Genomic DNA, 14,172 nt, shown 5'->3' on the forward strand with positions numbered 1-14,172 from the left:
CCCTGAAATAGGATCTTACTGGCATGTTGCAGGAAGAGCAAGGAGGTCCCTGTGGCAAGAGAGGAGTCAACAGGGAAGTGACAGGACATGCTGGTAGAGAGGCTGGGTGCAGGGGATGGGGTCAAAGAATGGGTAGGGCCTTTGGAGGATTATAAAGACTTCAACTTTAACTTGGAGCAGTGGGAGCCAATGGAGGGTGTAAGCAGAGGAGAACTTATAACTGATCTGACTTAAATTTCAACAGGACTGTTCTCACAGCTGGGTGGAGAAAACCGGGTAGGGCAGTGTGACAGAAGGGGAGAGAACTGTTGTGATCATGAGATCACTGGGGGTGGTGCAGTGGAGGGCATGAGAGAGTGAGGACACACAGGGGACTGAGGGTGGAGCATGTACAATGTTTTCCTCTTGGAAGTCACAGAGGACTCCCCAGTTTGGCCTGAGCGCCTGGAGGGATGGAGTTGCTGTAAAATGGGGGTGGGGTGGGGTAGGCTCTGGAAGGAACAGGTGGAGGGGTAGATTCGAAGTACAGTTGTGGATATGGTGAGTGTGTGATATCCCTTAGAACACAGGAGTTGGATGTGGGAGCCAGGCATAGTAGGGGATACTGGGTGGGGATGTGTACTGTGGCATCAGGAAGAAGAAAGTGGAAGAGATCAGGAGTGAGTATAGACAGAGGTCCAAGAACCGAGCAAGTGCAGGAAGAGGAGGAGGAAACCACAGGGGAGGCCAAAAAAAGGTAGGAGAGCCAGGGACTACAGCATTCTGGAACTCACCAGGAAAGAGTGTCAGCAAGGAGGAAGCATCAGAGGAAAGGGCAGGTGAAGTGAGGCTTTGCCTTTGGGTTAGAATTGCTGAGGTCAAAAGTGTTTTGTGAGGAGGGTGGTGTCTAACACCTGCCCTGAGTGGCCTCTGGGAATGAGAAATGGTGGTGGAAGCAAATATTCCTGGCAGTTCCGGAGGGACAGGAGAGGGTTGGGTTATTTTGGTGGACATCAGAGTGGGAAAATTTATTGTAAATGTATTATTTGTTCAAAGCCAAAAATTAAAGAAAGAATAAACAAGGGGGAAAACAACGGTGGGAAAAGTAGCCACAGAAGTGGATACAAGCCACGCTTGGGGGTGGGGGCAAGAGCCATGTTCCAGACACTAAATTTAGCTCAGCCCCAGGCCGGGACAAACCTGCACTCCGGGAACCTGACACTGTGGACCGGGCGCTAGGCCCTTGGCCCGGCCGTGCTAGGTCGGACTCGGGCGGCAATCGGGAGTGGCGCCCAGCTGGGCGTGTGCGCCCACCTGTCCAGGCCCGTTTCCACGGCTGACTAGGTCAGGCTGGGGGTGTCCTAGAGAGGCTTGCGGTGGGGCTGGGCGAGGTGGGGGGAGGGGGCGACGGAGAGAGGGCGCCAGGGGACCGAGGAGGCCGCAGACCAACCCAAGCCAGTGTCTGAGCGGCCCAGAGCGGGGGCACATGGCGCTGGCCCGCACTCGGATCCGACCGAGAAGTGAGGTCTGGCCCGCCCACAACGCGCTCACTCCTGTCTCCTTTCCCGGCCCGGCAAGCTCTCAGCTCCAGTCTCCGCCAGCCCGGCTTCAGCCCCGCCCTTCCTCTCCCAGTGGGTGCTCGGAGGCCGCATCGGGCCTCCCCACTCGGAGCCGCGTACCGTCGGGCCCCTCGACTTCCCCAGCACCGCCCGGCTTAGGTGCGCCGAGGGAGCTCATGGCGGCGGTGGGCCCGCGGACTGACCCCGGCGCCGGGGCAGAAGCGCTGGCGCTGGCTGCCGAGCTGCAGGGCGAGACCACTTGCTCTATATGCCTGGAGCTCTTCCGCGAGCCGGTGTCCGTCGAGTGCGGTCACAGTTTCTGCCGTTCCTGTATCGCACGCTGCTGGGAGCGCCCCGGCGTGTCCCGCGCGCTGCCTTGTCCGCTGCCCTGCCCACAGTGCCGAGAGCCCGTGCGTCCTGGCCAGCTGCGGCCCAACCGGCAGCTGGCCTCGGTGGCCACGCTGCTGCGGCGCTTCAGTCTGCCTGCGGCCGCGCTAGGGGAGCGCCGGCCGGCGGAGGCGGCGGTGGCGGGATGCGTCCAGCATGGCGAACCGCTCAAACTGTACTGCCAGGACGACGGACGCGCCATTTGCGTAGTGTGCGACCGCGCCCGCGAGCACCGGGAGCACGCAGTGTTGCCGCTGGACGAGGCTGTGCAGGAAGCTAAGGTGAGCGCCCCTCCCCCCCCCACCCCAGAGCAGATCCCCAGGACCCAGCTCGGGTTCTGTCTTCCCGCGCACGCTGTGCAGACCGCTGGCTGGCAGGCAGGCAGGCAGGAGGTCCAGGTGAGACCCTGCCTCTTTTCCTTTGCCATGCTACCCAGCACTGGCTCTGGGACTGAGTGCGGCTCTCGCTGTGTCACCGCCACACCACTAGTACCACCCTCCCACCCACCTCGAGGTTCCCTCTGGGCTCCCTACTGGACCGCCCTCGCGAGACCTCCACAGACTACGCGGTTTTCTGTCTGTCTGTCCCTGGTTTCTAGCAGTGTCTCGGTCGCACCCACGCTTCCTCTGCCCGCACTCTCAGCCCTTTCCCTGGGCGTGGCGCTCTGCTATGTCCTTGCGTCCTAGGGCTGAGGGGGACGACCTTCCCAAGAAGTTGCGGTAAGGCAGTGGGTGACTCCTGGGTTGAGTCGAGCACCAAAAGCTGTCTTGGGTTGTGTCAAAGCAGAGATCTGGGGCATTCTCTTCCCTGCCTCCTTTCTGGGTGTGCACAGAGGTTTCAGGCACACAGCCCCCGGTCTTTCTTTACTCCTTATTCCGTGTCAGCCCTCCCACCTAGACGGCTTTCTGATGGTAAGGAGGAAACCAGAGGGAAAACTACGTGGGTTGGGCTCCTACAGGGCTGCATTTCAGCTTGGATTGTGTATAGATGGTCTTGGGGAAGTGAGACCTTGGGGCCTTAGGAGTCACCCTTCAGTTGCCCTGTGCCACTATGTGTGCCTGTGCAGGTTGCAGTCATCCCGATGTCCAGACACAGCTTCAACCCTGCCTCCACCTCTTCAATGAAGAGGGTCTTCACTTTTTCCTGGATGGCTCCAGGGAGGCACAAGTTGGGGTTTCCAGAGTCCTCTTCCCATAACGTCTCCCTTCTCACCCTCCTGCAGGAGCTGCTGGAGTCCAGGCTGAAAGTCTTGAAGAAGGATCTGGAGGACTATGAGGTGTTTCGGTCCACTGAAGAGAAGGAGAGCAAAGAGCTGCTGGTGAGCTGGGCACCCTCCAGGTGGGCCCTCTTTGGGTGACAACAGAGGGACCACCCACCATCCTGACCCTGTGCGTACATTCTTTAAAAAGAAGTAGGGGGCGCCTGGGTGGCTCAGTCGTTGAGCATCTGCCTTTGGCTAGGGCATGATCCTGGGGTCCTGGGATCGAGCCCCACATCGGGCTCCTTTGCTGGAAGCTCCTGCTTCTTCCTCTCCCGCTCACTCTGCTTGTGTTCCCTCACTGGCTGTCTCTCTCTGTGTCGAATAAATAAATAAAATCTTAAAAAAAAAAAAAAGAAGTAAAGGAAAGAGTGAAAATTGGAGGGGTGACAAATGTTAAGAGAGAACATTTAGCTGAGTAAAATTTGCAGATGTTATTGGCTTTATTCAGCGATTCATGAATTGGGCAGCACCCCATCTAGCAGATAGACAAGAACTCTGACAGAGCGCCTGGGTGGCTCAGTCAGCTAAGCGTCTGCCTTCGGTTCAGGTCATGATCCCAGGGTCCTGGGATGGAGCCCATGTTGGGCAGCCTGCATTTCTGCCTGCTGGTCCCCCTGCTTGTGCTTGCTGTCTCTCTCTGACAAATAAATAAAATTAAAGAAAACCTCTGAAAAGCTATACAAGGCAAAAGATTTTATAGGCAGAAGGGAGCACGAACAAGGAATTTATACTAGGCCAAAAAGCAGATTGGTTATTGCAAAGTTACTTTCCCTGTTGGGGAGGGTAGGGCTTTATCAGGCTGTTACTTAACTAATGCTGATCAGGTGATTCCTGATTGGCTGGCTTAAAATTCTATTTCTGGGAAAACTGACAATGTAATTAAGTCTGTTTCCTGATGGGGGACTTAGCATGGGTGACTCCATTTTGGGCCTCTTGTCTTGTTTTTAACTTGAAATAAATGTATTTTGGGGGTGGGGAGAAGTCACCTCAGTTTAGTCCTTACAGTGGCTCTGGAAGGCACTAATTTATTCTTCCTACTTTTCAAATGAGGCAGCTGTAGCCCAAAGTGGTTCTGGGGCAAGTTTGAAGTTGCCCTAGGTTGGTGGGAGAGCACATTTGTGACAGGGGACTCGAGAGCCTGTGTTGAAGCTGCTGTGTGCTCAGAGTTGGGACATTTAAACTAGAGGATGTGCGTGGTGGGTATGTGTAGGTGAGCCTCTGAACCCTGAACAGTGAGGTGGATGGAATTCTGTCCCATGGGATGGCTCAGAGGCTACTGTCCAAATGCTACATCCTGATTTCCCATTCCCTCTCCAACTTCTCCTGTCCTGAAACAGAAGCAGATGGCAGCAGAGCGAGAGAAGGTGGGTGCAGAGTTCCAAGCACTGCGGGCCTTCCTGGTGGAGCAGGAGGGCCGGCTCTTGGGCCGCCTGGAGGAGCTGTCCCGAGAGGTGACACAGAAGCAGAATGAGAACATAGCTCAGCTTGGGGGTGAGATCACCCAGCTCTCCAAGCTCAGCAGCCAGATCCAGGAGACATCTCAAAAGCCTGACCTTGACTTTCTCCAGGTGAGTCTGGATTGGCCAGAGGTATGACTCATTTCTCCTAAGGCATCACAAATGGCAAGTGAGAACAAAGTCAGATTCTGTGAGTTTAGTAGAATCACATACTCAAGCAGAAGGGACTGGAGAAAACTGCCCGATTCTCCTGGGGTTAAAGATATAAAAAGATGTGGTAAAACTTTCTTGATCTCGAGCCACAATAAAGATCTTCCTGGCTTTACTCAACGATTCATGAATTGGGCAGTATCCAATCTAGCAGACAGAAAGGAGTTCCAAAGAGCCATATACAAGGCATATATAAGCCTTATGACAAAAGTCTCAGAAAATAATACTTATCTTTAGTACATGTGATGCATTTTGACATTTTCTACTCTATTTCCTTTGAAAAATAAATAGTCACAATCCACAAATAAACTTCACAAGTCACAATGGGTCAAGCATGGTCATTTAAAAGATGCTGGTCTGAGGGATATACTGTATGGTGACTAACATAATATAATAAAAAAACATTAAAAAAAAAAGATGCTGGTCTGAGTGGCCAGTCATTGCCTAAGGGCTATGACTTATCTGGGGTGGTGTCGAGAGCAGAGGCAACACTGGATCCCAGCACATGGTTCCAGTGATAACTCTGTAATGAAGGGAGCATTTGCAAAGCTGTGGAAAGGGACGTGATGAGATACCCAGTAATCAGCCACAGCAGGAAGCCATTGCCATCTGGGCCCATGCAGGTGATAGGGGTGGTACACCTTATTGCTTATTCCTCTGGAAGCAGGACAAGAGGCCAGTTTTATTTTTTCAAAGGTGGCTGGAGGTTACCTGATGCTGAGTTGGTTTTCTTTCATCTTTCTTTCCAGGAATTCAAAAACACACTAAACAGGTGAGTGGACCTAAGAGTTCCTTAGGCCTCTCCAAGCTGGCTCTTCTCCTTTTCCACTGAGGTGTCTCTCTTCATTTCCTTACCCCTGACCTCTCACCTCCCAACTCTCACACTGCCTTCCCTGTGTACCTTCTAAGGCAAATGTCCACCTGCCTGGCTGTGGATATTCTGGTGCAAGATCAGCTTCTCCTTTCTTCACCTCTTCCCACCAAGAGGATCTTGCCATCCTAATTGTCTCAGCCCACTGGGACTATGATAATGTTTGTGGGCCTTCCTCAGGGTCTTTGTCCTGCAGATGCAGCAATGTGCCTGGTCCCAAGCCAACCACAGTCTCTTCTGAGATGAAGAATAAAGTCTGGAATGTTTCCCTCAAGACCTTTGTCTTAAAGGGGCTGCTTAAGAAGTTCAAAGGTAGGGGCCTGTGCTTGGGGCTGGGCCATGAAGTGCTGGTGGCCTTGGGCTCCCAAGGATGTGCCTGTCCAAAAGCTATGTGATAAAATAGGAGCTAGGGTGTGTCAAGGCCAGATTGGTGCAGGGACATGGTGGTAGCAAATCCATTCAGCAACAGTCCCCACTCCCACCTCCCCAGCCCAAAGATTCCCCCAGGGACAGTCAAGGTAGAGGAGTATTAGGGGCAAAAGGAGGGATGAGGAAGAAGAGCTCAGCTCAGACCAGCTCAGGAAAAAGAGGGGGAAGCTGGAGAGATAGAGCTAGGATACTGCCTTTCCCCACCCTCCACACGTGACCTAGTGTCTGCACATCACCTCTCAGCCTCTGGGTATCTAGGGAGTGAGTGAGCCAGTGGGACTATAAACGTCAGAGGACGTGGTATCACTGTCATTGCCAGATAGACAACCTCCCGAGTCATTTATGCATATACTGCTCTGTTTCTCCTCCTCAGAGGATCTTCGGGGAGAGCTGGAGAAGGAGGAGAAAGGTATGATGGTTGTCGTGATCGTGAGTTCCCATTATTTGGCCATGTGGAGAATCCACTCCCTGACCATGACTATTTCTCTGGGCTTTGTGCATGGTTGGTTCCTTCTGCCTGCCTACCTCTGCCTTCTGCTGTCTGCTTCCTCATCCTTGCCTCCCCAGTTCTGGTTCCCTCAGGCTGCAGTGGGACCTGTAGGCCTATAAATTGTGGGTCACTCACCTGGACAAGGCTCTCTCCCCTTGTCCCAGACAGACAGAGACCTCTCCTGGGGACAGGGGTTGTGTGCAGGGGTCAGGGAAAGCAGGAGGAGACCAAAGACAGGAAGGGAGGTGGTTCTTACTACTGCAGAGCTCTGGGGTAAATGGGATCCAACCCCCCAGGAGGGCAGGGGAGGGGAGGAGAGGGCACATATTCCTGCTGCTGATGACTGAACAAGCTAAGTGAGTATTTACCTTGGAAGAATCTAAACCAGCTGAGTCAGATCATGCCTCTCCTCTGCTCAGAGTCCTGGGACAGCCCCTCTCCACATCCTCACTGTGGTCTTCCAGGCTTAGGGATATGCCCTCACTGCACACACTCCCCCTGGCTTACTCTGTGCAGACACAACAAGCCCTCCTTGCTGCTCTGGAAATGCACCGAGCACACACCCACCTCAGGGCATTTACACTGCATTTGCTGGGCCTCAGCCTGATATATGCTTCCTCCAGACAGCTGCATATCTGGCATCCTCACTTCCTTTATGTCTTTGCTGAATTTTGCAGTGAGGCCTTTTCTCCTTCCCTGGACACTCTGGTTGAAATTACAGCCTTCTCTCCTGATTCCTCTTACTATCCATGTTTATCTTTTATTGTCTCTCCTCCCCTTCCCCCCAGAAAGGAAGCTGCAGGAGGACAGGGATACTGAACTGTGGGATTCCCGGGGCTGACAACAGTCCTGGAAGATAGTACTTAGGACAAGTGTGCATATTTTGTTTTTATTATGAAAATTTTAAACATAAAGTAGAGAGACGATCATAATGAATATTATGTTTTCATCACACACCTTCAGCTAATATTTTTCCTAAACACCCTTACCCACTTCTTCCCACTGGCAGCAAGTCACAAATAAGTTATTTCCATAAATATTAGTATGTGATCTCTAAAGATAGACTTAAAAGAAACCACATAACCACAAAACCATAGTCACAATTAGAAAAGTTAAGGGTTCCTTCCAATATCTAGTGTTCAAAATTCCCCAGTTGTCTTTTAAATTGGGTTCTCGGATCTGTTTGAATTGGGATCCAAATTAGGTCCCTACATTCCATCTATTTGACTTCCCCACGTACTTGGGGTGGGGGGGGGGTGGAGGAGAAGTAACCGGGGAGCGCTGAGCAAGGGGCTTGCATGGGACGTCTCTCCCTGTCTCTGCCTTCAGTGGAGCTGACCTTGGACCCGGACACTGCCAACCCCCGCCTCATCCTTTCTCTTGATCTGAAGAGCGTGCGCCTGGGACAGCGGGCCCAGGACCTGCCGTGCCACGCACGCCGCTTTGATACCAACACGCGAGTCCTGGCGTCCTGCGGCTTCTCCTCCGGGCGGCACCACTGGGAGGTGGAAGTGGGCTCCAAGGACGGCTGGGCCTTCGGTGTGGCTCGGGAGAGCGTGCGCCGCAAGGGCCTCACGCCCTTCACCCCAGAGGAGGGCGTCTGGGCGCTGCAGCTCAACAGCGGGAAGTACTGGGCGGTGACCAGCCCTGAACGGACGCCCCTCAGCTGTGGCCACCTGTCGCGCGTGCGGGTGGCCCTGGATCTAGAGGTTGGGGCCGTGTCCTTCTACGCCGCGGAGGACATGCGTCACCTCTACACCTTCCGCGTCAACTTCCACGAGCGCGTGTTCCCCCTTTTCTCCGTTTGCTCCACCGGCACCTACTTGCGAATCTGGCCCTGAGAGGCCTCGTCCGCCTCCCAAAGAGGGTGAGTCAGTCAAGGGTGCATTCCTCCTTGTGCGGGCTGCCCGCGGTAAGCAATGTTGCCCTCTGTCGGAGGCTCCTGGTTACTTTGGGCCTCCCCCACCCCCAGACTCAGCCTGGGCAGCCTTAGAGGGGCTCCTGCAGACCTCAACATTGGAGCCAGCAGAATGGGCGATTGTGGAAAAGGGTTCTGCGGTCAACTGAGCAGGGGAACCGATGCTTTGGACCCCTGGGGCCTGTCCTCTGCCTGTTGTCAGCAGGTGGATCTGGCCTGAGCTGTGAGGAAGTGCAGGTGGGTGAGGATGGGAGCCCCGCTACCCACAGAGGTGCTTCCCGTCGCTGGGGCTTCCTGCCTGGACTTAGCAGGGCCTTTGGTTGTGTGGACCAACAGCAAACCCAGTGCTGTCCTCCGTGCCTGGGACAGGTTCGGGCCCAGACTGCCAGGTTCATGATCACTTCTGCTCTCCCTTCTTGTCAGCTGTCAACTCCGCCTTCAGACACCTGGATCCAGCTGGCCTGAGGTCTCTACTCAGGAAGGAGCAGTGTTCGCTCAGCTCAGAGAACAGCCTGGGCCAGAACTGGAAGGAGATTCTTGACCTGGACATGAGAGGAAAGCCCAGGCTACCTTCCAAAACCACTTAACCTGATGATACAGAACGATGTGTCCATTCTCAGCCACAGTGACAGCCATGTGTTCTCACAGATGCCAAAACCCCTTTCAAATGCCAAAGTAGAGTCTCCCTTAAGTAAGGAGACCAAAGGTGATGGAATTTTGAAACACAAAACAGCACTTACAATTGTATAGACGCAACTAACATCAGCATGGGACTGCACAGAGCACAAACATGCCTCTGACATACCCTTTCTGGAATTTTCCAAATGATGCCAACAGCAGCCTGGTGACAAGGTCTGCTCAGCCTATGCCCTGGTGGGGTGTTACTCCCTTGGCTAATTGTTCCCCAGCTTCTGTTTGGGTGGGCTTCTGGGAGGGGGTGTTGGGCTGTTCCCTGCTTAGTGCTTCCCAGGGAAAGGGGATGAGGAGATGGAAGTGCTGATTGAGCTCATTTCTAGGGTAGCTTAGCTCATTCTTGACTTCCCCAGTCTGAGTGCAAGAGCACAATAGGAGCAAAGGGTTCTGCTAGACTGGGTGAGCCGGTGTGTTTAAGTGTGTGAGGAATGTGTGCACATGTGCTTATATCTCAGATTGAGGGGGCAGGGGTGTGTGTGGATTTTGGGGAGGGCATTTACAGCGTGTGCATAGGGTTTAGGCATTGCAAATAGACCTAGGTCAATTTGGTAATACCCTATTTTTCATTTGTTGTTAAATATTAGCCACCCCATATTTAGGTCAGGGACATAGGTTTCCTCCCCCACTACCTGGTTACCTGGCTAGATGAAAGCCAGTCTCAGACTTATTCTGTCCTACACAGGTTTAGATAGATATGTTGGCATGTAGGGACAGTGACAATTGAATGGTCTGCAGGTGTCATGGAGTTTCTGTGTTCTATCCCTGAGATGCTTCAAGCACACTTTGCATACAAGGGTCTTACAGGGCAGGCATGATACTGTTCTAGAGGCAGACCCAGTGGACACAGCACCAGGTAATCAGAATCCAGTGGCTTATGGGCTGGGGACAGGATCATATAAGAGTCCAGCCTACAGGGGTGGCTTAGTCGGTTAAGCGTCTGGCTCTTGATTTCAGCTCAGGTCATGATCTCCAGTGTGAGATCCAGCCCCGTGTGGGGCTCTGCGCTGGGCGTGGAGCCTGCCTAAGATTCTCTCTCTCCTTCTCCCTCTGCACAACCCCGCCCCCTCAGCTCGTGCTCTCTCTCTCTCTCCAATAAATAAATCTTAAAAAAAAAAAAAAAGAGTCCAGCCTACAGTATCATCGTATCATTCCAGAGGGTGAATCCTATGTGGGGTTCATACATGGACAGTAGCTTTAGAAGCCAGTGCATGTATTTGAATACCACTAATTTCCACAAAGAAAACCCATTTCTAACATCCACTTGCTAGTTAAATTGGCTAATGTTATCATCAAGCCCAAATGTTACCCGGGCTTGTATGGGTTTTGAATTGAGTATCACAGTTACAGTCATGTAACAACTGTGCTGAAGTATGCTGCAACACATATTACAGGTCACAGAAGGTGGGTGTCTGGTGGAGATGCCTGTAGGGTCAGGTCTGAGGACTGCAGGGGTGGCCGTCTGTGTGTTATTTCCAGCTTTTGTGTTTCTGAATGTGATTGTGTATCTACCAGAGTATGTGTGTTTGCAGAATAACTAAGTAGACATTTATGTATCTGAAGAAATGTAACAACAGTTACAGTAACAATCACACATCGAGGGTAAGAGATGTTCTCTTTTGGTCACCAGGGCAGTATAGTGACTTTGGATGTCCCAATGCTGGTGTGAGGGGTTGTGTGATTGTGTGCATTTTTCTCTCCCATCCTTTGGGCATCCTAAGATCTGTGAGATGTTTGGGTCGCTGAAAGCAATGAGGGCTTAACTTGGCTCCTTCTGATCCCACCCATGAGTCCCAGATCCTTGAGTTGCATGAGCCATTTCCCTGAAAAACAGACACTCACATGGCTCCTCAGCATGCAGACTGGAGGGCACGTAGGGACACTAGTCACCTGACCTTGCAGGAACCATGGGGTAGGTTGGGCCACCAGGTCAAGGTCCACCACTTACAGCCACCACTTTCTTTTTTTAAGTTTTATCTTAAGTCTTTATTTTAATTCCAGTGAGCTAGCATACAGTGGTTTTTTTTTTTTTTAAGATTTTATTTATTTGACAGAGAGAGACAGCCAGTGAGAGAGGGAACACAAGCAGGGGGAGTGGGAGAGGAAGAAGCAGGCTCCTAGCAGAGAAGCCTGATGTGCGGCTTGATCACAGAACACCGGGATCATGCCCTGAGCCGAAGGCCGACTCTTACCGACTGCACCACCCAGGCACCCCTAGTATACAGTGTTTTATTAGCTTCAGGTGTACAATAGAATGATTCAACACTTTTGTACATCACCCTGTGCTCATCACGACAGGTGCACTCCTTAATCCCCATCCGCCATTTAACCCCTCTTCCCAACCCTCCCCTCTGGTAACCATCTGTTTGTTCTCTATAGTTAAGAGTCTATTTCTTGATTTGTCTCTCTCATTTTTTTTCCTTTTTCTCATTTGTTTTGTTTCTTAAATTTCACATGAGTGAAATTGTATGGTATTTGTTTTTCTCACTTATGTTCTTTAGCATTATTCTCTCTAGCTCTATCCATGTCCTTGCAAATGGCAAGATTTCATCCTTTTTTATGGCTGAATACCATTCCATTGTGTATATATGCCACTTCTTTATCTATTCATCAATGATGGACACTTGGGCTGCTTCCGTATATTGGGCAGCCGCCACTTTCTGATCGTCCCTCACCTGGGCCCTCACCCTCTCCATGCCCCCTACCCCCTGGACCTTTAGGGGCTCTTAGGGAACCAGTACCATAAGAGTTAAGGCGGGCCCTAAGGGTTGCCTTTTTCTAACTTGCCTAAAGGTGCGGCACGGGCTAGGGACCCCCAGCCTTGACCCAGTCCTTCTCCGTCCAACACCTCCTCACGCCGGGACCTTCTGATTTCTTCAACACCCTCTCTCCGCCTCCCTCCCAAGATCTCTTACTGCCCACTGACAGCGCACCTCACTAGCCTGTACCTGGATTCCTTCAGGACAGGCCTATTGACACCCTTCCCCTAACTCCTCCCTCGCAGCCCTGACTTCGGACCCTCATTCTCATACACAGCAAGCCTTGAAACTCTCTAGCCAACGGGTCTTTGCCCCTGACCCTTAAGCCCCCGGAAGACCCCGGGCCCTTCTAAGCTCCGCCCACTGGAGGCCCCGCCCCTGCCTGCGTAGCGTCGTGCCCTCACCCTATTCCTCGCAGCTCGCGGGAGCTCACCGTCTACCCTCTTTCTGCGGGGCTCTCTCTTAGGATTTGCGGCTTGGCCTGCCGGCATTGATACTTATTGACGTCGCCGGTGAGACGGCGGCAGCGAGATTGGGTCCTCTTCGGCCGAAAGGCCCCGGCTCGCCTCTCATTGCTTAATTCCTCCTTGTTGTTCTTTGCGGCTGCGCGGCGGACGGCGGCGGTGTCAACTGCTCTTGCGCAGAGGGCGAAGTCGTGGTTGGCTCCATAGCTCAGGGGTTAGAGCACTGGTCTTGTAAACCAGGGGTCGCGAGTTCAAATCTCGCTGGGGCCTACCTTAGTTTTTTTTCACCCCTTCCTGAAAGGTGGAAAAGCGTAAGATGCGTGAGCCGACACGAATTTCCGCCCTCCTGGAAGGCCAGGCCCTAGGTGGAACTGACTGTTCTTCGCTCCTCAGATACCCGCTGACCAGAAGTGGCCTTATTTGTCCAAGAGCCAGACCCTCTCCGTCTGTGGCCTTACGATCACAGGCTCCGCTGGCTCCGTGCAACTTCTCCAAAGCGGCCCCTCGCATCCTTCGCGTGCTCTCGGGAAGTCTGTGGTAGATATTTCCGTTTCCCTTTTCTCACCCCACTCAGGCCAGGGCCAAGTCCTCATCTCTGTCTTTTTCGTTTAGTGGGGACCACCAGTCTACGGCCACCTCCCCACAACGCATCCTGGGAATCTGTTTTAGTCGGGAGGGGGACTAGGTTTAAGCCCCCGCTTAGCACGCCGTTGGTCCCCACAATCTAGGTTCTATAGTGAGGTGGTCGTGCAGTAGGGCAGGCACATAGGGGTCGATGGATCCTCGGAGTCCGGGACGCGCAGGTGCCAGAGGGTACAGGTGCCCTCCTGGCCTATCCCGGGCGTGTCTGTTCGGGTCTTGATGCAGTCTTGGCTCTTTGGATGGGACCAGGTGGGTGCGAAGGCATGTGGCCCCCATTCAACACTCTCCCCAAATACTACATTCATCTCCTCCGGCGTCTACCCAGGTTTCCGCGAGTGGTTTTCTCCACTTTGGTGCACCGGGCCCGGGTTGTTTTCGAAACCCGAACGGCGCTAGATAGCTGCCAGGAGTCAGCAAGGGGACTCTTCGAAGAAAGGGCTGGAGAGAGGGCTTCTGCGGGCTGGGATGGCGCGGCAGGTCAGGGTCGCGCTTCTGCCTGAGCCAAGGCCGTCTGGTTGGGTCGTGCGTGCAAAGGCCGTGGCGGGAGGGTGCCCCAACCCGCCCCCCCCCCCCCCCGCGAGCCTGGCTCTGCCTATCGGGCAGCACCCGCATTGTTCTCTGGGGATTTAATTTAATTTTGTATACTTCCTTGAACAGCATAAATAAATAAAAGGTTAGCATATATTAATTGTGTGTTTTTATTGTTTAAAAGAAAAACTAAATGGTTAAAAAAAACGAAACAATTGTGGCAGTTATAAGCTTTAGGGCAGGTGTTACCAATTGTGGACGTTCGCACTTTTCTTATATAATTCCATAGAGAAGAGAAGCAAATGCTTACAACACCGAGGCGGTAGTAAACCAGGAGCGCGAGGACACACGGTGGCCCAGCACAGAGCCCATCCAACACTTTGTGCGCGCGAAAGGAGGCGAGGACAATGCCGATTGAGGAAGATGCCGGTTAGCATCTTGTTCTCCAAGGAAAAGGCGGAGAGGAGCAGCGAATGGAGCGGTCAACGCAGAGGGCTGAGCCGGATCGTGGAATGGCAGTGGAAAAAT

General features: G+C 52.9%; 1 protein-coding gene and 1 non-coding gene across 2 annotated transcripts; both read left to right on the forward strand.

Annotated features, from left to right (window-relative positions):
- The first annotated feature begins 514 nt into the window (after positions 1-514).
- Positions 515-10,374, forward strand: TRIM7 (tripartite motif containing 7). The gene is made up of 8 exons (XM_045779089.2): positions 515-2,206; positions 3,148-3,243; positions 4,524-4,754; positions 5,603-5,625; positions 5,921-6,036; positions 6,527-6,562; positions 7,973-8,510; positions 8,985-10,374. Exons 1-7 carry the CDS (start codon positions 1,466-1,468, stop codon positions 8,482-8,484), a joined length of 1,755 nt encoding a protein of 584 aa, XP_045635045.2. The 5' UTR covers positions 515-1,465; the 3' UTR covers positions 8,485-8,510; positions 8,985-10,374.
- A 2,297-nt stretch (positions 10,375-12,671) lies between these two features.
- Positions 12,672-12,744, forward strand: TRNAT-UGU (transfer RNA threonine (anticodon UGU)). Its single transcript has one exon. It is a non-coding gene; the product is annotated as a tRNA-Thr (tRNA).
- Positions 12,745-14,172: the final 1,428 nt, after the last annotated feature.

This window comes from Ursus americanus, chromosome 5, assembly GCF_024610735.1.
Source record: "Ursus americanus isolate L20-20 chromosome 5, mUrsAme1.1.p, whole genome shotgun sequence".
NCBI classification, from domain to species: Eukaryota; Metazoa; Chordata; class Mammalia; order Carnivora; family Ursidae; genus Ursus; species Ursus americanus.

Coding starts and splice junctions, on each gene's coding strand:
- TRIM7 (XM_045779089.2), top strand. CDS start 1,466: ATGGCGCTGGCCCGCACTCGGATCCGACCGAGAAGTGAGGTCTGGCCC. Junction 2,207..3,147: donor AGGCTGTGCAGGAAGCTAAG/GTGAGCGCCCCT, acceptor ACCCTCCTGCAG/GAGCTGCTGGAGTCCAGGCT. Junction 6,037..6,526: donor GCTGCTTAAGAAGTTCAAAG/GTAGGGGCCTGT, acceptor TCTCCTCCTCAG/AGGATCTTCGGGGAGAGCTG.